General features: G+C 42.4%; 1 protein-coding gene across 1 annotated transcript in view; it reads left to right on the forward strand.

The window, feature by feature from the left end:
• c5 (complement component 5) overlaps positions 1 to 12,848 on the forward strand; it is a 102,791-nt gene extending 89,943 nt beyond the window's left edge. The window contains exons 36-43 of the mRNA XM_048244588.1: positions 5,029 to 5,103; positions 5,655 to 5,737; positions 5,835 to 6,051; positions 8,530 to 8,719; positions 9,360 to 9,452; positions 9,590 to 9,673; positions 10,689 to 10,827; positions 12,532 to 12,848. Coding sequence (XP_048100545.1) covers positions 5,029 to 5,103; positions 5,655 to 5,737; positions 5,835 to 6,051; positions 8,530 to 8,719; positions 9,360 to 9,452; positions 9,590 to 9,673; positions 10,689 to 10,827; positions 12,532 to 12,667 — 1,017 coding nt within the window. The 3' untranslated portion in view covers positions 12,668 to 12,848. The remainder of the gene's footprint in view (positions 1 to 5,028; positions 5,104 to 5,654; positions 5,738 to 5,834; positions 6,052 to 8,529; positions 8,720 to 9,359; positions 9,453 to 9,589; positions 9,674 to 10,688; positions 10,828 to 12,531) is intronic.
• Positions 12,849 to 20,953: the final 8,105 nt, after the last annotated feature.

A 20,953-nucleotide genomic window follows, 5' to 3' on the forward strand; every position in this document is an offset into this window, starting at 1 on the left:
CACGGGTGCTCGATGTTTTCAGTGGGTGCCCGAGAGACGGAGCATCCACGGTATCGGGCGCCTATGACAAGCGATCTCGCGGTTGCATCCATTACAAACAAACATGCAATGTGAACATCTGGGATTGGGAAGAGCACTAAATGCTCTACTGAATAAGCACGAAGTCAAACCTTTAAATGAAAAACACTCTTTAATAATCAAAAAATAAACCGCTAATGAAGTAAACTTGTGACCATCAAAAATCGTTTATAAGCCTGTAACTCCGCGGATAACAGGATATAACAGGAAGGCATTTGGCTGAGCAACGGAGGTTAATATGCTCTATATTTTGTCCAAATGATGTCTGTCTATCATCGTTGCACTCGAGAAACCAGAATGTTTAATTTGTCCTGTGTTTCTTCTACGGCTGCAAACGGGATTCACTGCTCGAGTTAACCAAATATTTCTTTATTAGGGCAGGGCAGCCATATTTCTGGCTATTAAATTATTTCTAAACCAGTCTGCTAAAGTTTGTAGTGAAGTCTGTGTAGGGTTTTCCAGGCTCCATTTCTTTTTACGAGACACCCTGCTCACTTGAGCCATCTACCGGTTGTTTGGGTTGTTGCAGCGTCACACTGGGAAAATACAAATTAAAGTCGCGTGATACCGCGTGATCCCACGCGCGGACCGCGAGTGAAGCTGGCCAAGTCGAAGCACTGCCCACTGCATGGGCAGAAATAAGTTCTGAAAAATAGTGTGATCTTGCGTTCTTAACCATGCTGTTGTATTGTGATAATAAATCTTTTGTCATAATTTGACATTTTAGATACATCATGTACACACTGTTGCTCAAAAACTAAAGCTCTTCTGTCTTTCATGGGCCTCTATGTATATTTCCATACAAGTGTGAAAGAGAAGTTGAAATGCCCGGTAAACATGTAGTAAGCGATATTGAAACCAAAAAGTAGTGATTTTCCCAAGTAATGTGCTGTTGTGGATACGATATTTTACAGCCAACAAGAAAAAAGAAGCAAAATTTGTGCCTTCAGAAATTCCTTAGGAACGTTTAGGAATGTTTGTTTCGAAAATGTGTGTAAACAGTTGTAAAAAACTGTAATAGGCCTATAGACCCTTTCAACTGTCTAAAGGCATTTCCGGAGGCACAGAAAACAACATTGAGCTAATGGTAACTTGGGGACAAAAGACAAGTTTTACGTAAAGTCAACTTTTTGTAGAACATTACGCTAAAGTCCAATCAATTTTAATTTCAAGGTATCTGCATTGGTTCTGAACATTTCAACCATAAATGCTCTAGGAACGGATTGAAAGGGTCTATACATATATAGGCCTGTACTAAAGCAATGATCAGATCGTGTTCAGTAAGTTAATTTTACTGTTTGTACATTGAGGACTGAGGGCCAGATGTACGTACATTTGCGAATGTAACGTTATCAGCGTCATGGACAAACCGCAGATTGCGAACGCTGACAGACCCAAGTTTCCATCATATTTATCAATCGTTCAATCCTTGGTGTAAACTGCGCCTTTCTCTGCTTCTCTCCGCCCATAAACGCAATTTACGAACGTCCACAACTGAATGGAAGAGCCTACAAGCACAGTTGAATGAAGTTAACTGATGGCAACATTAAAAAGAATCAAACATTTAGCGATCATGAAATAATACCATAGATGATAAGATGTAAACAAGCAGGGAGATAATGAAGATCAGTAGTTCTACTCAAACTATTTGCTCGTAGGCTATGGAAGATTGGTCAAATCTAGTAAGTAGGAAAGTTTAAGTGGATGATGTGTAACTGAAAGTAAGACATTCGAAAGGCCAACAATGTTAGTGTTGCTTTTGATACATGGCTCCGAACCGGTTCAAGGAACGAAAACGAAAACCGAAAACGAACAGAATTTTACGTAATTTTACGAGGAGCGGAAATGGAAACGAAAACAAAACTGTTCCGGTACAGAAACGTTATTCTGAAATCCACAAAACCGGTTAATAACGTTTTTTTTTTCGTTCTCTATATATTTTATAAAATTTCACAAAAGCATATCCTATGTCAGGGAGACTATTTCCGGTTGTGCGACAAACAAGCCCGCATCTACACTGTTAATGTGAGCTAACAAGCCGCTATGTAGCAAACTACTGTAGTACTGTACTGATTTCTGCAGTTTGAAAAAAAAAGGAATAAATGGACCTTTGGTCCAAATGTGTATATTTTGTCTTGCTGTTGTAATGTAACCTATCCGTCTGCCACTTCGGATCTTAGGCCAGCTCGTAGCGTAGGCTACTGAAACTGATTTGAAATTGTTTGCAGCCTATATGCGTAATAGCCTATTTTGCCTGTCCACGCCATGTCGTTTTTAAAGTCGGATTTGAAATGTTTGGCGCAATTATAGCCTATTCTATGTAGAAGAGTTAAACGGGAAATTTGAGATAGGCCTTGTCAGCAACAGACAGGTTCGTTTATAAACAGGATTGGAATTATAGCGCAAGCCTTTGAAGATCTCCATATGGATAAAACTAGAAATTATTTATAGGCATAGGCAGGCTTGGAATTTCACCATTCTGGGGGCAAGGCCACTTGGCCTTCAGTTGGGCATATTTGGTGGGGGGCACAAAGGCCACATGTCAGGGCACCAAGGCCAAAGTTAACTATAGCATATAAAAATGATCAAAGTTGTATTTAGCCTATTCACTGCAGTAGCCCTGCATCACTGTATGAAACATGACAAAAACATGAAAAATGACATATTACATAGAACTGTAAATCTTCTGATCATCTAATAATTACAGATATCTAGGCTACATATAACAGTTATTTTATATTTGGCCTGCTATGAAATCATGTATTGAACAATTTAAGCACAGCTCAGCTTTAAGAAACTCAAATAGCCTAGATGCATGCTTAGCATTTTGTGATCCTTAAGGCTACTTTCACAAACTGTTAGTCAGCTGTCCTCTGATTTACCAATATCTAGGCGATATTTGTAACATTTATTTTGTATTTGGCCCATTATGAAATCATGTGGAACAATTTAAACACATTGTAAAACTTAAAGCCCAAATTTGGAGACATCCACGCATGTCGAAATTTACTGCAAATTCGAAACTGGATTACTCTGGAACAGCTAACTGTACAGGGGACTGTTTTATACCTTTGTGTTCGGTAAGGTCTGCTGTTTATTCTTATATATGGTTTGTCATGTGTTAAAAGAAGGGTTCGTGAAGTATTCCACCGATATGAATGGGTAGGGAGATCATGGATGCAAAACCTTCAGTAGAATGTATGATTAAATTGAATTATATTATTTACTTTTATCGCGAACCGTTCAACACAGCAATTATCGGCTAACATCGTTTAAAACCTGAGAAAAAGCTCTTTCATGTGATACTTGTGATGTCTGTGTGATGATGAGTAGGCTACTTCAGCGGTAGTTAAACTGAGAAGAATGGGTGAATTTGGACGAGACTTTCTTTTTTGCACTGTCACTTTCTCCACTGCGTAAAATACTAAATTAATTTGCGCTGTGAATGCTAAGATTATTTTGACAGGCCACAGGCTAAATAAAAATCGCTATTAGTAGGACCTTAAAGCAGAATATTGAAAGAAGGGGGGCACCAAGGCCACCGTGGCCTGTACACCTCTGATTTTCAAAGGGGGCATCACGCCAACGCTAGAGGCTCACGACGGCCATGGCCGCCGTGGCCGCCGCGGAAATTCCTACCCTGGGCATAGGTTAGGCCTACAGTAAGTCTGTAGGCTATGGGATGGATAGCCCATCTGAATGTTTTTGGATGCCGCCTGTGATTTATTATTTTTGGCATAGCTCACGGTATAGGCTAAATCAAGGGGAAATAATGAGTACGCCTATTCTAAGGTAAAGTCCACAAAAATAGACTTGATAGGCCCGCCATACACTGCGGAACTTTAAGAACGAACAATATTTTATGTTCGAACCGGTTCAGGACCGATATGTTGGTGGCGATGCAAAGACGCAAAACGTTAAACATAGGCCTACCTGAACCGTTCAGAACGGAATGTTTGAAAAATAATTTCGTTTTCAAGCCCTGTTTTGATAGTACAAAGACTTGCAAAACTGGTGCTCTAAATAGCAATTCTGTTGTCTTTGAAAGGTTCTATTATTGACGCATTGAACCTCAATTTGGATTAACACCTGCTTTTACAAGGCGGAAGTATTTAGGTGCAGAATAGACGTGCGCTTTCAGGAGCAGTCTTTGTACATACCGTGGAATACATAACTAGGCGCTCTTTACTCTTCCCCTCCCATCTCTTTATGCTAAACTCCCACTTTCCCCTGGATCCTCCCATGAATGCATATGCATGACATGACAAACGCAATCTGCCACTTTCAGCTCCCACAATGATTTTACACGCACGCCTGAAGTGGGCGACACTGAGAGACACACACACACACACACACACACACACACACACATATACAAATATACGCCTGAAGTGGGCGCAAAAGCGTTAGTACATCTGGCCCTGAGAGACACACACACACACACACACACACAAATATACAAATATACGCCTGAAGTGGGCACAAAAGCGTTAGTACATCTGGCCCTGAGTGTGAATAAGTGGCAAATAAGAGTGCCATTTTGATAGGTTGTGTTTGAAAAATGAAATGAAGTTACTTCTTGTTTGATTTTTGTGTGTTAGCTAAAAAATTGTGTGTGGTGTTTTGCAAAATGTGTTTAAGAAAATTGTGTCAAACACTGAGAATTACTGTATGGTTTTGCTGACTTGGTGTGGGGTTATGATGTTTGAAAGACATGTTTAGAAAATTGTGTGACAAGAAAAAAAATAGTGTGTAAGCAGTTGAAAAAAATGTAGAGTAATGTAATGGATCGTTGTGGTTGGTTGGTTGTTTGATGATTAATGTAGCATAATGGATGTTTGTGGTTGGCTGGTTGGCTGATGATTGATTAATGTAACATAATGGATGTCTGTGGTTGGCTGGTTGTCTGATGGTTAATGTAACGTTCTGGTAACTGACTCTCCTCCACAGATGCAGAATGGCCTCGAGACTCTCATCTCTGATTACGAAATTGACGGGGACAAAGTCATCATCCAACTGGACTCGGTACTCATCATTTCATCACTGAGATTAGTTTTTGCACTTTGTTACTTACGCAAGTACAACATTGCAATGAACAGATACAGTCAGGGTGTACAGATACGCAATTAGCCTAGTTGCATCAGTCAGGGTGTACAGATACGCAATTAGCCTAGTTGCATCAGTCAGGGTGTACAGTAATGGTTCCTGTAGTGTTAAGGTGTACAGTAATGGTTCCTGTAGTGTTCAGGGTGTACAGTAAAGGTTCCTGTAGTGTTCAGGGTACAGTAATGGTTCCTCTAGTGTTCAGGGTGTACAGTAATGGTTCCTCTAGTGTTCAGTCAGGGTGTACAGTAATGGTTCCTGTAGTGTTCAGTAAGGGTGTACAGTAATAGTTCCTCTAGTGTTCAGGGTGTACAGTAATGGTTCCTGTAGTGTTCAGTAAGGGTGTACAGTAATGGTTCCTGTAGTGTTCAGTAAGGGTGTACAGTAATAGTTCCTCTAGTGTTCAGGGTGTACAGTAATGGTTCCTGTAGTGTTCAGTAAGGGTGTACAGTAATGGTTCCTGTTGTGTTCAGGGTGTACAGTCTGTAGTGTCCAGTATGGCGTACAGCAATAGTCCCCAGCGTCCAGGGTGCACAGTAACGGTTCCCAGTGTCCAGTAAGCGGCGTACAGTAACGGTCCCGTAGTGTCCAGTAAGGTGTACAGTAACGGTCCGTTGTGTCCAGGTGGCACAGTAACGGTCTCGTATGTCCAGTAAGGGTACAGCAATAGTCCTCCAGCGTTCAGGGCACAGCAACGGTCCTGCGGACCTCCCCAGGGTGCCCTCGGCCGCATCCATACCGCGGGACCCGCTGCCCAGAGCCAACACGGGCCACCAGCGCCCAGGTTCCAACCATGCCACCCAGGCATGCCAACCACCCAGGTATGCCAACCATGCCAACCACGACCCAGGTATGCCAACCACGACCCAGGTATGCCAACCATGCCAACCACGACCCAGGTATGCCAACCAGGCCAATATAACCCCAGTGTGACCCAGGTATGTCCGCCAGGCCAATATACAGTGGGCAGTGCTTCGACTTGGCCAGCTTCCCTAGCGGTCCGCCCGCGGGATCACGCGGCATCATGTGACTTTAATTTGTATTTTTTCAGTGACGCTCCAACGATGCTGCAACAACCGGCAGAGGTCTCAAGTGAGCAGGGTGTCTCGTAAAAAGAAATGGAGCTGGAAAACCCTACACAGACTTCACTACAGACTTTAGCAGACTGGTTTAGAATTTAATAGCCAGAAATATGCCTGCCCTGCCCTAATAAAGAAATATTTGGTTAACGGCGAGTGAATCCCGTTTGCAGCCGTAAGAAATGCAGGACAAATTAAACATTCTGGTTTTCTCCCAGTGCAACGATGATAGGCAGACATCATTTGGACAAAAAAATCGTGCTTATTCAGAAGAGCATTTAGTTCTCTCCCCAATCCCAGACGTTCACATTGCATGTTTGTTGGATGCAACCGCGAGATACGCTTGTCATAGGCGCCGATACCGTGGATGCTCCGTCTCTCGGGCACCCACTGAAAACATCGGGCACCCACGTGTGCCAGCTTACAGTCCCGGCTAAATTGACATTAATTTAAAATCAAACATCGCAGTTTATGTTAAATTCAGCATCTCTCATAATGTGATTGGATATGTTGCTGTCAATTCCCTACTCCATATACTAACCACCAATGAGAGCGTCTCTCGTATGAAAATTCCTGTCACTTCCCACCTGAAGAATTAACGCAAGGCTTTGTTAGGGCTGTCAAAATTGCTCAAAAATGATGTTCGAATATCCCCTCTAAAATAAACACATGTATTCGAATATATTGGAATATCTAGGCTATATTATTTGCGCATTATGTCAGTGACGCGCATCATGTCATCTGTTTTTAAGTTTTTGTATGGTTATTGCTTGACAGGAGGCATCCCAAGCAGCTTTCAGCCATAAGGCATTTCCTAAATCACCCGACACTGATATTCAAAATGTTGAAACTATTTCGGCATAGCCTATAAGCAGTTTAATTAAATGTAATGTTAGTTGTAAACAAACGGGCTACTTAGTGAGGCTTGGCCTCACAGATGCGCTCGTGCCTTAAATGGGCCTATTAACTGACCACCCGATTCACGATTCACGAACTGTCGTACTTACATAGTACTGTAGGTTTGGACCATGATAGTTTCCAAACGTCAGTAGTCTGGACTAAGGTAGTTAATGACGTTTAGTAGCATGTGAACGGGCACCTGCACATACTTCTGTGGCGCATTGCGTTGAGGCCGGCAGATGACAGCCGCCATTGCACAGCAGTTACCAGTCCCCTGTCCAAGAGTTCGAATCTGGGTTAAGATTTTGACAACAATATTGACATCGTTGTTTACCTAAGTTTATCTTTTGTGCAGATCATATTATCAAAATCAGAATCAGCCTTCTTGGCTTGGTTTGCGTAAACTAACAAGGACCCCCCCCCCCCCTCCCTCCATGAAAATCAAAGGCTACATATTCTCAGCTGACTCGTCAAAAAGTGCGCACCACCTTATTATTATCTGCAGGTGTGTGACTTTTACTTACGTGAACATGGCTGCAAATTGACTTTTAATTTATGTATTTTCTGCCTTGGGCATCTGGCGTCAGTGACGTCTTTGACATGAAGATCCCTGGAACTATGCTTCTACTAGCATTCTACCACAGGTCGAGAGGTGTAGTTGTAACTACACAACTTTACGATAGTGGTTGCGAACGTTCGTTGCTAGTATGGTTTTGGGAAACACTAACGTAGTATAACGATGCATTGGACTATGTAAGTTCCAAATATGAATGTAATTCTGCGGCATAAAGCAGATGTATTTGTTTATTGTACAGAAAAATAAAAATGGCATGTCAAACAGTCAATTGACTTCAAACTGATTTCGATTTTCGTTACCACCGTGTAGTCAAGCCTTAAGCCATACCCAAGTCGCCTAAATCGAGGTAAATCGAGCTTTTTCAGAAGGGGCGGCAGGCAGAGCGATGTACAGTGGCAGAGCGACGCACAGTGGCTGAAAGTGGTACTAAAGCTTCACGCAGCTTCACGCCTCGTAATGCGCGACTGAAGTGGCCATTTCAAAGCGATTCCCACTGTAACCCCCGTGTGTCTGTGTTTGGGGGTATGAGTGGGTCAGGCTGTGGAGGGTTATTCTTAGCCTGCAAAGTGAAGTGCATAGCCAATGAGATTAATGTTGTGCATAGCCAATGAGATTAATCGGAGTGGTTAACCGTTTCTCCCAGTTTACATACCTTTATAAAAGTCACCTGTCCTAATCCCTGTACCATAAATGTGATGATAATGAGCAGGTTTAGTGTGGAGTTGTGTAGTGAATCCCGCTGTCTGCCTGTCTGTCTCCCACAGAGAGCTGTTCTAATGATAATGAGTGTAGTGTGTTGGTTTAGTGTGGAGTTGTCTCTGTCTCTCACAGAGAGCTGTTCTAATGATAATGAGTGTAGTGTGTTGGTTTAGTGTGGAGTTGTGTCTGTCTCCCACAGAGAGCTCGTGCTCTAAGGTCTACCACCCACAGGAGCGCAAACTACTGAGGCTGTGTGAAAAGGAACAGTGCCACTGCATGGCAGGTACACAAGCACACACACACACACTCTTCTCTCTCTCTCACACACACACACACACACACACACTCTTTTTCTCTCTCACACACACACACACACACACTATTTTTCTCTCTTTCTCTCTCTCTCTCACACACACACACTTCTCTCTCTCTCTCTCTCTCTATGGTCATAGATCCCATGTTTGTGTGTTTAGCGGAATTCTGCATGTTGTTTGTGTGTTTAGCGGAATGCTGCATGTTGTTTGTGTTGTTTGTGTGTTTAGCGGAATGCTGCATGTGATCCATGTTGTTTGTGTTGTCTGTGTGTTTAGCTGCATGTGATCCATGTTGTTTGTGTGTTTAGCGGAATGCTGCATGTTGTTTGTGTGTTTAGCGGAATACTGCATGTTGTTTGTGTGTGTAGCGCAATGCTGCATGTTGTTTGTGTGTGTAGCGGAATGCTGCATGTGATCCATGTTGTTTGTGTTGTGTGTGTGTAGTGGAATACTGCATGTGATCCATGTTGTTTGTGTTGTTTGTGTGTTTAGCGGAATGCTGCATGTTGTTTGTGTGTTTAGCGGAATACTGCATGTGATCCATGTTGTTTGTGTGTGTTTAGCGGAATGCTGCATGTGATCCATGTTGTTTGTGTTGTGTGTGTGTAGCGGAATGCTGCACCTTCAGATCCACTCTGGACACTGATCAGATCAACGCTGACTCCCTGCAGAAGGACATGTGCAAGGACAGGGTCAAATATGGTAACATATGACATCTAACTCATGCAAATATGGTAACATGTGACATCTAACTCATGCATGGATGCTGTTATCACATGTATTGTTGTTATTGAAGTTATTCTTGTTGTTCTAATCTAAATCTCTTGTTCCCTATCCAGCGTTTAAGGTCATTGTTGAGTCGAATGAAGCCGAGGGAGATTTTGTGACATACAAAGCGAAAGTACAGGATGTCTTCAAAAAAGGTAAGACTGAAGATACAGAGAGACTGAAGATGTGATCTAGGCTGGTATCTGCCCCTAGTCCAGATGTGATCTAGGCTGGTATCTGCCCCTAGTCCAGATGTGATCTAGGCTGGTATCTGCTCCTAGTCCAAACACGATCTAAGCTGGTGTCTGCCCAGTATTTGCCCTAGTCCAGATAGGATAGTATTTGCCCTAGTCCAGATAGGTTAGTATTTGCCTTAGTCCAGATAGGTTAGTATTTGCCCTAGTCCAGATAGGATAGTATCTGCCCCTAGTCCAGATAGGATAGTATTTGCCCTAGTCCAGATAGGATAGTATTTGCTTTGCCCTAGTCCAGATAGGATAGTATTTGCCCTAGTCCAGATAGGATAGTATTGGCTTTGCCCTAGTCCAGATAGGATAGTATTTGCCCTAGTCCAGATGTGATCTAGGATAGTATTTGCCCTAGTCCAGATGTGATCTCGGCTGGTATCTGCCCTAGTCCAGATGTGATCTAGGATAGTATTTGCCCTAGTCCAGATGTGATCTCGGCTGGTGTCTGCCCTAGTCCAGATGTGATCTAGGATAGTATTTGCCCTAGTCCAGATGTGATCTCGGCTGGTATCTGCCCTAGTCCAGATGTGATCTCGGCTGGTATCTGCCCTAGTCCAGATGTGATCTAGGCTGGTATCTGCCCTAGTCCAGATGTGATCTCGGATAGTATCTGCCCTAGTCCAGATGTGATCTAGGATAGTATTTGCCCTAGTCCAGATGTGATCTAGGATAGTATTTGCCCTAGTCCAGATGTGATCTCGGCTGGTATCTGCCCTAGTCCAGATGTGATCTAGGATAGTATTTGCCCTAGTCCAGATGTGATCTCGGCTGGTATCTGCCCTAGTCCAGATGTGATCTAGGATAGTATTTGCCCTAGTCCAGATGTGATCTAGGATAGTATTTGCCCTAGTCCAGATGTGATCTCGGCTGGTATCTGCCCTAGTCCAGATGTGATCTCGGCTGGTATCTGCCCTTCTCATAGGGGCAGAGGACGTAAAGATCGGCTCAGAGGTGGAGTTTGTGAAGAAGGCCACGTGCAGCTCCACACGGGTGGAGGCAGGACAGCAGTACCTGGTGATGGGGGCGGAGATCATGCAGATACGGCAGCACCGCTCCTACAGGTCAGTGCACACCACAGGCTACAGGTCAGTCCACACTACAGGCTACTATACAGGCTACTATACAGGCTACACTAGACCAGTCCACACCACAGGCTACAGGTCAGTCCACACTACAGACTACTATACAGGCTACAGGTCAGTCCACACTACACCACAGGCTACTATACAGGCTACAGGTCAATCTACACCACAGGCTACTATACAGGGTACACTACAGGCTACACTAGACCAGTCCACACCACAGACTACACTATAGGCTACAGGTCAGTCCACACTACAGGCTACTATACAGGCTACAGGTCAGTCTACACCACAGGCTACTATGCAGGCTACTATACAGGCTAAACTACAGGCTACACTAGACCAGTCCACACCACAGGCTACAGGTCAGTCCACACTACAGGCTACAGATCAGTCAACACCACAGGCTACTATACAGGCTACAGGTCAGTCAACAACACACGCTACACTATAGGCTACAGATCAGTCAACACCACAGACTACACTAGACCAGTCAACACCACAGACTACACTATAGGCTACAGACCAGTCAATACCACAAGCTACAGGCTAGTCAATACCACAGGCTACATGCTAGTCAATACCACAGGCTACAGGCTAGTCAATACCACAGGCTAGTCAATACCACAGGCTACAGGCTAGTCAATACCACAGGCTAGTCAATACCACAGGCTACAGGCTAGTCAATACCACAGGCTACAGGCTAGTCAATACCACAGGCTAGTCAATACCACAGGCTAGTCAATACCACAGGCTACAGGCTAGTCAATACCACAGGCTAGTCAATACCACAGGCTACAGGCTAGTCAATACCACAGGCTACAGGCTAGTCAATACCACAGGCTACAGGCTAGTCAATACCACAGGCTACAGGCTAGTCAACACCACTGGTGGAAGAGTGGAAGCACAAAATGGCAGTTGTTATAGTATAGTGTATGTAATATTAGGTATAGTAAAGTTATTGTTGTTATAGTATAGTACAGTATATGTAATATAAGAAATGGTGCAGTTGTTATAGTATAGTGTATGTAATATTAGGTATAGTAAAGTTATTGTTGTTATAGTATAGTACAGTATATGTAATATAAGAAATGGTGCAGTTGTTATAGTATAGTATATGTAATATTAGGTATAGTAAAGTTATTGTTGTTATAGTATAGTACAGTATATGTAATATAAGAAATGGTGCAGTTGTTATAGTATAGTATATGTAATATTAGTTATAGTAAAGTTATTGTTGTTATAGTATAGTACAGTATATGTAATATAAGAAATGGTGCAGTTGTTATAGTATAGTATATGTAATATTAGGTATAGTAAAGTTATTGTTGTTATAGTATAGTACAGTATATGTAATATAAGAAATGGTGCAGTTGTTATAGTATAGTATAGTATAGTACAGTATATGTAATATAAGAAATGGTGCAGTTGTTATAGTATAGTATATGTAATATTAGGTATAGTAAAGTTATTGTTGTTATAGTATAGTACAGTATATGTAATCTAAGAAATGGTGCAGTTGTTATAGTATAGTATAGTATATGTAATATTAGGTATAGTAAAGTTATTGTTGTTATAGTATAGTACAGTATATGTAATCTAAGAAATGGTGCAGTTGTTATAGTATAGTATATGTAATATTAGAAATGGTGCAGGTTCATCAGTGGCTGGACTTTTTTGCAGATATAAGTTCCCACTGGACTCCCAGGCACAGGTGGACATATGGCCGGACAGAGCGACCTGCAAGGAGAGGGCCTGCACAAACTACCTCAGAGAGCTTGACAACTTCACAGATAACATTCTCATCGATGGTTGCTGAGGGAACCAAAGTCACCTGACCTCCACAGAGCCAATGAGAGGACAGGGAGCCTGCAAAGCACCTGGAGAATGTAGATATACCCACTGTACTCACAAGTGTTTGGAAATGTACCTATGATACGCAGTGGAATGCAGTGATTGTTAACCTGTAAAAACAAATAAATACATTTACAGACAAAATATTCACATGTGTGAGTGTGAGTATGTATGTGTGTGTGTGTGAGAGTGACAGAGAGAGAGGTGTCCCCATCATTTGCTTTATTTATTTGATATTGTGGCAATAAAAATGGAGAAGTCAGACAATTGGACAAATATTTGGACAAATCCCACTCAAGCCCAACACAACACCAGGGGCCTATTGCACAAAACTAGGATAAGGGATTAAGCCGGGATATCTTGGTTATCCTGGCTCAATTTATCCGTGATCCAGTTGCACAAAAGCGGGATAGGGGGCAGCAGGATATGTTATGGTATAAATCACCATGGCGATTTATTCTGTGGAGCTAGCCTGCTCCAGACCAAGTTCCAGGATCTATTTAATCTCATCCCCCGAGATTAAATAGATCACACACTACACATTGTTATCACATATACCTAGAGCCACTGTCATTATTTAAACGTTTGTGATCATTAATTAACTTTTACATATCGCCATTCCCGACCTGTCATGTGACAATGTGACGTCACGGGAGTGCCTAACCATTTCACGCGTGGTGGTCGCGGCACTAGTTGCAATATTCTCCTTAACAGAGGTGTTGCTGTTTGTTGCTGTTGTGAGAAGGCTATCTACCTACTTCACACCGTAGAAGAAGCACTGAAGCCGCTCTAGTTGCCATGGTGAATCAGTGAATCTGTGATCGGTGGCAGGGTCTATTTGAGGGAGCCGTGAGCGTGCACTTATCCAGGATAGGTTTCACCTGGCTTGATGAATCCGTGTCTGCTCATCCTGGCTTGCTCGTTGTGCAACCAATTAAGCCTGTACACTCTTGTTTTGGATTCATTGAGCGCAGCTCAGTAACTTATCCCGGATGTCTTAATTCTGCTTTTGTACAATAGGCCCCAGCCCTCAACACCAGCCGTCAGCAACCACAACACAACACCAGCCCTCAGCAACCACAACACCAGCCCTCAGCAACCAGCCGTCAGCAACCACAACACAACAGCAGCCCTCAGCAACCACAACAGCAGCCCTCAGTAGCCACAACACAACAGCAGCCCGCAGCAACCACAACACAACAGCAGCCCTCAGCAACCACAACACAACAGCAGCCCTCAGCAACCACAACACAACACCGACACAACACAACACCTGGGGCCTGTACTACGAAGCGGGGTTACTGGCTTATCTGGGTAACTTCGAGAATAACTTCATCACGTGTGGCGTAACTTCTCGATTAACCCGTACTACGAAAGGTGGATAGGTTTTAACCGAGGTATGCTGCCATGGCAATTTACGCTGCATGTTCTTGGTTAACTCTAGGTTTCCATTAACCACACCCTTTATAAGTACCACCCCTCCACTAACAATTTCTCCCGAGACAATGTCGGCGTACCTGGATGATACGACATTGGAGCGCAAATCGTGAGGGGCTCTCTTCGCAGGGCAACGGGTTTTAGAGGCTGCCAGAAAATATAGGCTACCCGTGCGATATTCTCTATGAAGATATAGATTGTCAGCTGAGGGAATTCGTTATCTTTGTCAGATGATCTAGGCAGACGTCTCTAATGTCACCCGTCATAGCAATGCCCTTACGTGGACATTCATGTTTTCCATCTAATCGGTGATGCTGAACATCTGAGCAAGAATATATGTCCAAAAATAAATCGGACAAAGGCCTACAGTATGCTGAACATCTGAGCAAGAAAAGCCAAAAATAAATCGGACATAGCCTACAGTAGGCCTAATAAATTTAACAAACTTGTTGAATTGAATGTCATATTACTGTACCCTGCACATAAAGGCTACACATTTCCACAGCACCAGAATCTGACCGAATGTCTCCCTCAACCCCTTCCATAATCAGCCTTCCACTATTATTTGCGATAGCCAACTCCTCTGCTACTGTAAAACACTCTGGTGCCTTTCCTCCTACAGTAGTGTTCAAAGACACCTTTTTCTTGTTAGCTGTAAAACAGAGGCCAAGTGAAGGCTATAAGCATACTAGGCCTACATGTTTTCATAATTAAGAAATATTAATGCAAGCTATAACTAGGCTATATAAACCTACTATTCTGAATAATGTTTTTGTGTTTCATTTTCACCTGCTGCCATGTGCATTTGGCAATGGTGTTGCATCTGAAATGTTCACAGGATTAGGCATACACTAAATCAGTCAATGGGGGCTACTTAAACATTCAATTATCCTTATTATGTAGGCTAATATGCCCACTTCTGAATTGTAGGCCTTCTATGTATCTGTAGGCCTCTATGAACTCAAAATAGACAATTTAATTATTTCAACTCATTTCAGACATTCCGCAAGCTATTAATCCTCCGTAACACATATTTGAAGAACATGTGGAAATAAAACTTTACTTTTAGGCATAGGCTACCCGATCTGCAATACATTGCCAACAGCCTTGTCTTGCTTTGTTTGCTGCCGACGTATATTTGATTTTTGTCGTAGAGTGAGTTTTAATTCCTCGTAACTTGTCACAATAATTGTGCATTCCTCGTCCGTAAAATAAGGTGATCGCGTCATCATTGAAAGTGGTGACTTGCGCTGCAACCCGCCCTTTTATGTGAACGCCAAGACAAACTCAATTAGGTTCAACAAATCAACTTCTTAATCAGCCAGTAGTACCGATTAACACCACTTATGATAACCAGGTTTTGTCAACCCCGGTTTAACAAAGTAACCCTGGGTTACATCTGGGTAGGTTAAGCTCCCTTCGTAGTACAGGCCCCAGCCCTCAGCAACCACAACACAACACCTTCCTTTATGAACACCTTATATCAAGAACGCCTCTTGGGAATTCCTTCAGATTTAGCACACTCACTTGAACTGAACCGATTATATTCTGGGGTTCAAAGGTTAAAAAATCAATATAGTGACCTTATGTATGTCCCGTTCTATGAACATAATATACTGTACCTGTAATACTTTGAGGGAATTTCTAGAAATTTGGTGGAACTGCCTAGCCTGGCTAGCGCCACCACTTCTCAATGAGACGTGGTCTGGGAACCAAACGTAAATTTTCTCGTATTTGAAAAAAATGCCCAGATCCGTTTATTGGGTGCCACGGATGTCTATCAAATGCTTCTGTGCATAGCTCATCATTGTCTTGCTTTCCCCCTTGTTCTGTGATTGGTCTCCTATCTCAGGCGAAAATTTGCTCCATGGTCTCCAGGCTGCCTTAGCAGCGTGAATCAAATCGCGCGCAAGGCAGCATGGGAACACCCAGGCTAGGAACTGCCGGTATTAACGTGGACCACAGGACAGGAACTTCTTGTATTGAAGTTTTGTCCTTTTTAGGTTTGAATCATAAGCAAGGCAAATATTAAATGTATCACAGTAACATATGCTTCAAGAAGACTTAGATAAATTATTTTCTACATTACTTTTAAATATAAATTATATATTTTATTATAAACCTTTAGAACAGTTTTACATTGGTTGATCAGTAAATATGACCATCAGTGCCAAAACACAGATACACAATGCATTATTATTTTGTGTGTCTCTGTCCAAGAAATGAATGTCCAGCAAATATGGGCAGGCTGTGAGCTGCTGGACAATGTCTGGTGCGCTGCAATTCTGGGACGTTTTTAACAGGGTGGGTAATGGCAAGCTTCACTTCAGTACAGTAAGCAACAGAATACGTTTCAGTGTGATGGTGTATGTGTGGGACCATAGACTTGAATGGATGCTGGATATATACAGTCCTTACTAGTCGGAGCATGGCCCTTCACCACCAGAGGGGGAACTGGCACAGAGATCCAGATGTAGTTCAGTCCAGACACTACTACAGCAGACAGCAGAGGAGGAGGGAGAGTTGCTCACAGGCAAAGAGAGTGGAGGAGGGAGAGGTGGTGTAATGGAGTGGGTTCACCACCAGAGGGCAAGCTGGGGCAGATTGTTTTTAGGCAGAGTGGCCCCATGCTAAATACATACACACACACACACACACAAATAAAACAGTTGATTTGCAGAGTGGCCCCATGCTAAGTACATACACACACACACAAATAAAACAGTTGATTTCCAGAGTGGCCCCATGCTAAATACACACACACACAGACACACACACACACAAATAAAACAGTTGATTTCCAGAGTGGCCCCATGCTAAATACACACACACACACACACATACACACACATGCACACACACACAAATAAAACAGTTTGATTTCCAGAGTGGTTCCATGCTAAATACATACACACAGACACACACACACACACAAATAAAACAGTTGATTTCCAGAGTGGCCCCATGCTAAATACACACACACACACACACATACACAAATAAAACAGTTGATTTCCAGAGTGGTTCCATGCTAAATACATACACACAGACACACACACACACAAATAAAACAGTTGATTTCCAGAGTGATCCCATGCTAAATACATACACACACACACACACACACACACAAATAAAACAGTTGATTTCCAGAGCGGCCCCATGCTAAATACATACACACACACACACACACAAATAAAACAGTTGATTTCCAGAGTGGTCCCATGTTAAATACATACACACACACACACACACACACACACACACACACAAAATAAAACAGTTGATTTCCAGAGCGGCCCCATGCTAAATACATACACACACACACACACACACACACACAAATAAAACAGTTGATTTCCAGAGTGGCACAATGCTAAATACACACACACACACACACACACACACACAAATAAAACAGTTGATTTCCAGAGTGATCCCATGCTAAATACATACACACACACACACACACACACACACACACAAAATAAAACAGTTGATTTCCAGAGCGGCCCCATGCTAAATACATACACACACACACACACACACACAAATAAAACAGTTGATTTCCAGAGTGGCCCCATGCTAAATACATACACACACACAAATAAAACAGTTGATTTCCAGAGTGGCACCATGCTAAATACATACACACACAGACACACACACACACAAATAAAACAGTTGATTTCCAGAGTGGCACCATGCTAAATACATACACACACACAAATAAAACAGTTGATTTCCTGACAGGGCAGGTCAATATATGAAAATTAAACACCTAACCTCAAAAAATTGATACAACAGGTTTTCAACTGACTATGATACATTTAGATGGATAATTCCGGTATTTAGCACTTTGAGTCCCTTTTCTGGTTTGTTTTTGATGAACTAGAGTGGTGGACACCGACATTTTGATGATGGGTCCTGTCTCGACTTTTCTGACATGTTTTGAATCGCCTTTGACTACTTCAGAGTGGCTGCCTACAGGCATGCAGAAATATGTTCATAAAACAACCCTTAACGTTCGTTTTCAAAACTGTGCAACTCACCGAGTGGTTAGTGGTGTTCGTTGACGTAGCGAAATACAGTTTGTCGTGTTTTATTTGGCATTTTGTAAAATCCCATTGATTTCTGTTGGAAGACTCATTGCACGTTGATATTACTGCGCCACCGGAAACGGGGGCTGTCTACATTTGGTTGTAGTCTTTCCGCGAGACCCTCTTTTACTGTCTATGCTTCAGGCTCAAATATTGAGTGGAAGTTTAGACGTGGTTGTAAGGTGTCTGAAAGAATAGTTCCACAATAGCAAATAACACGGCTGGAAATTAAACATTGCGCTGATATATTTGATTTTAATAATCAGCGAACACCACTAACCACTCGGTCTATTGCAGAACCTTTGACACACATTTTCAACTTGACTATTGCTAAATGTAATGTAATGTAAAAAATGCCTAAGATAAAGTGCCTACCAAATGATAAAAAAGTGTGATGTTATCACAGGCAGACAAAACCCAATGAGGAATTATATATTTTAATTTCAGAGACATATAATAATTAATCCATTAATATAATAATTAATGGATACAACCATAACACAGCAGGAGTGGCACAAATAAACACATTTTATTCCAACGCTCTGTATCGTGTGCTGTGATGTATTCCAATGCTCTGTGTTGTGTGCTGTGATATATTCCAACGCTCTGTGTTGTGTGCTGTGATATATTCCAACGCTCTGTATCGTGTGCTGTGATGTATTCCAATGATCTGTGTCGTGTGCTGTGATGTATTCCAACGCTCTGTATCGTGTGCTGTGATGTATTCCAACGCTCTGTGTCGTATGCTGTGATATATTCCAATGCTCTGTGTTGTGTGCTGTTTGCATTCTTCTTTGTTCTGTGTATTACATTCAGATACAATACATGCATAACACACATGATGTGTACAAACACACACAGGCACTGATTATACCTGCACGTATGCAATTGTGACGGAGCAGTATAAGGGGAGGAGGAAAAGGTGTAGCCCAATTAATAGTCCCGACTACGCCCCCCCAGGGGAACCAGTAATTACCCCCCAGGGAAATACCAAGGTAACCTCACAGAGAATACCCACACAGGTTCAAATGCACTACGCAACAGACGTGAATTCCAATAAAATGAAAGTTTATTTATGGTGAAGGGAAAGGGGAGGTGGAACTGCAGATCTCTTATGCTGGGGAAACCTAAAAGACTCACAATGGTTAAAGACAATACAAAAATATATATTTATTAAATATTGTTGTATGACAAGTTCTTAAAATCAGATCTTATAGATCATACATTGGAGTCTAGGCATTTGAGGGACCAAACGTCCACAGAACTCAATAAATGCAGCTAGGAGGGAGCTTACCCAAGGGAGGCACGCTACTGATGATGTGTTCCAAGATTCACACCAAACACACGTGCACACACACTCGGAGTGAAGTGAGTTTCTCTATAACGCAGGCTACACAGCACAGCACAATAAAGCACAGCAAACATGCAGTGATAGGGTCCCACCACCAGGTGCCTAGCCTCCCCTTAGGAGCGCCCCGACCTGCCAAACAAAACAAGACAAAACAATTAAGGCACCAGAGGATAGCAATAAATCAACCAAAAAGGACACAACCACAATACACTGAAGATAGCAACACTAACACTGACAAAGCTTAAATCATGCAAAGCGACAGCATACACAATCACATGCAAACAAAACTGAGAGCGATACTAATCATGCGACAGCGCACGGGCAACATGCAGTAGCCTAGATGTTATAATTAGGCAGCTTCATGCAGTAGATGTTAGCTTCACCAACAAAACCAAAAGAAAACCCAAAATAAAGACAGAGTCTACGAAAGCAGACGCAGACAATACGCGACTGGACAAAGACGGAGCAAACAAACAAAATAAAACTCACGAAATAGTCACCAGTTACAAGCAAGACAACGAGACAAACACTAGACAGCAATCGATCAGACAAAACAGCAGCGCCTGTGAAGTCCAGCCTTCCAGTCAACCAGGCTACACGCACCTGCAAGATGCAGATCAGAGTTAAAATATACGATACATTTTTACAGATAGCTTCGTAATAAAATGCTGCTCTACATACCCGCTCCAGATACGGTGAGGTCACAGATCCGCACTATAAACACATAGTTAAAATCATTACGGGTAGGCTAAACTTGCAGCGACAGTGTCGCGTAGACTAACATTAAGAAGCATACCTGAGCTGGCAGGAAATAGAAATACCCTCAACAGGAGTGGTGGAGGAGGTAAACAGCAGTTACGAGGCTTCAAGACAAAATGTCATAAAACATAAAGTGAGGAAAGCCAACACAACCCAAGAATTGCAGCGCAGTCACTCACCGGTACTTCCAGGTCTTTTAAAGGTATTAGGGCAGCAGCTGCTAATCAGGGGGATTGCCAAGTAATTAGGCTGATAGTGACGTGACAAACGTCAGCGTGAGCAATCTAACCCCACTACACAATAATAAAATACATAAATATAAGACATTTTCAAAAAATGTTGGAGAAAACATGTTTTTTAATGACTATTGTAACTATCGGTAATATACTTCATTCTGACAATAAGGCGTAACCCCAACTTTCCACCCCCAGCAGCACTTCCAAACACGTAAGCAAATATTTATAACACATACAATTCAAGTATAAGTAAGTATATATACTCTTTTGATCCCGTGAGGGAAATTTGGTCTCTGCATTTATCCCAATGCGTGAATTAGTGAAACACACTCAGCACACAGTGAACACACAGTGAGGTGAAGCACACA

Source organism: Alosa alosa, chromosome 5 (genome assembly GCF_017589495.1).
Source record: "Alosa alosa isolate M-15738 ecotype Scorff River chromosome 5, AALO_Geno_1.1, whole genome shotgun sequence".
Taxonomy (NCBI): domain Eukaryota; kingdom Metazoa; phylum Chordata; class Actinopteri; order Clupeiformes; family Clupeidae; genus Alosa; species Alosa alosa.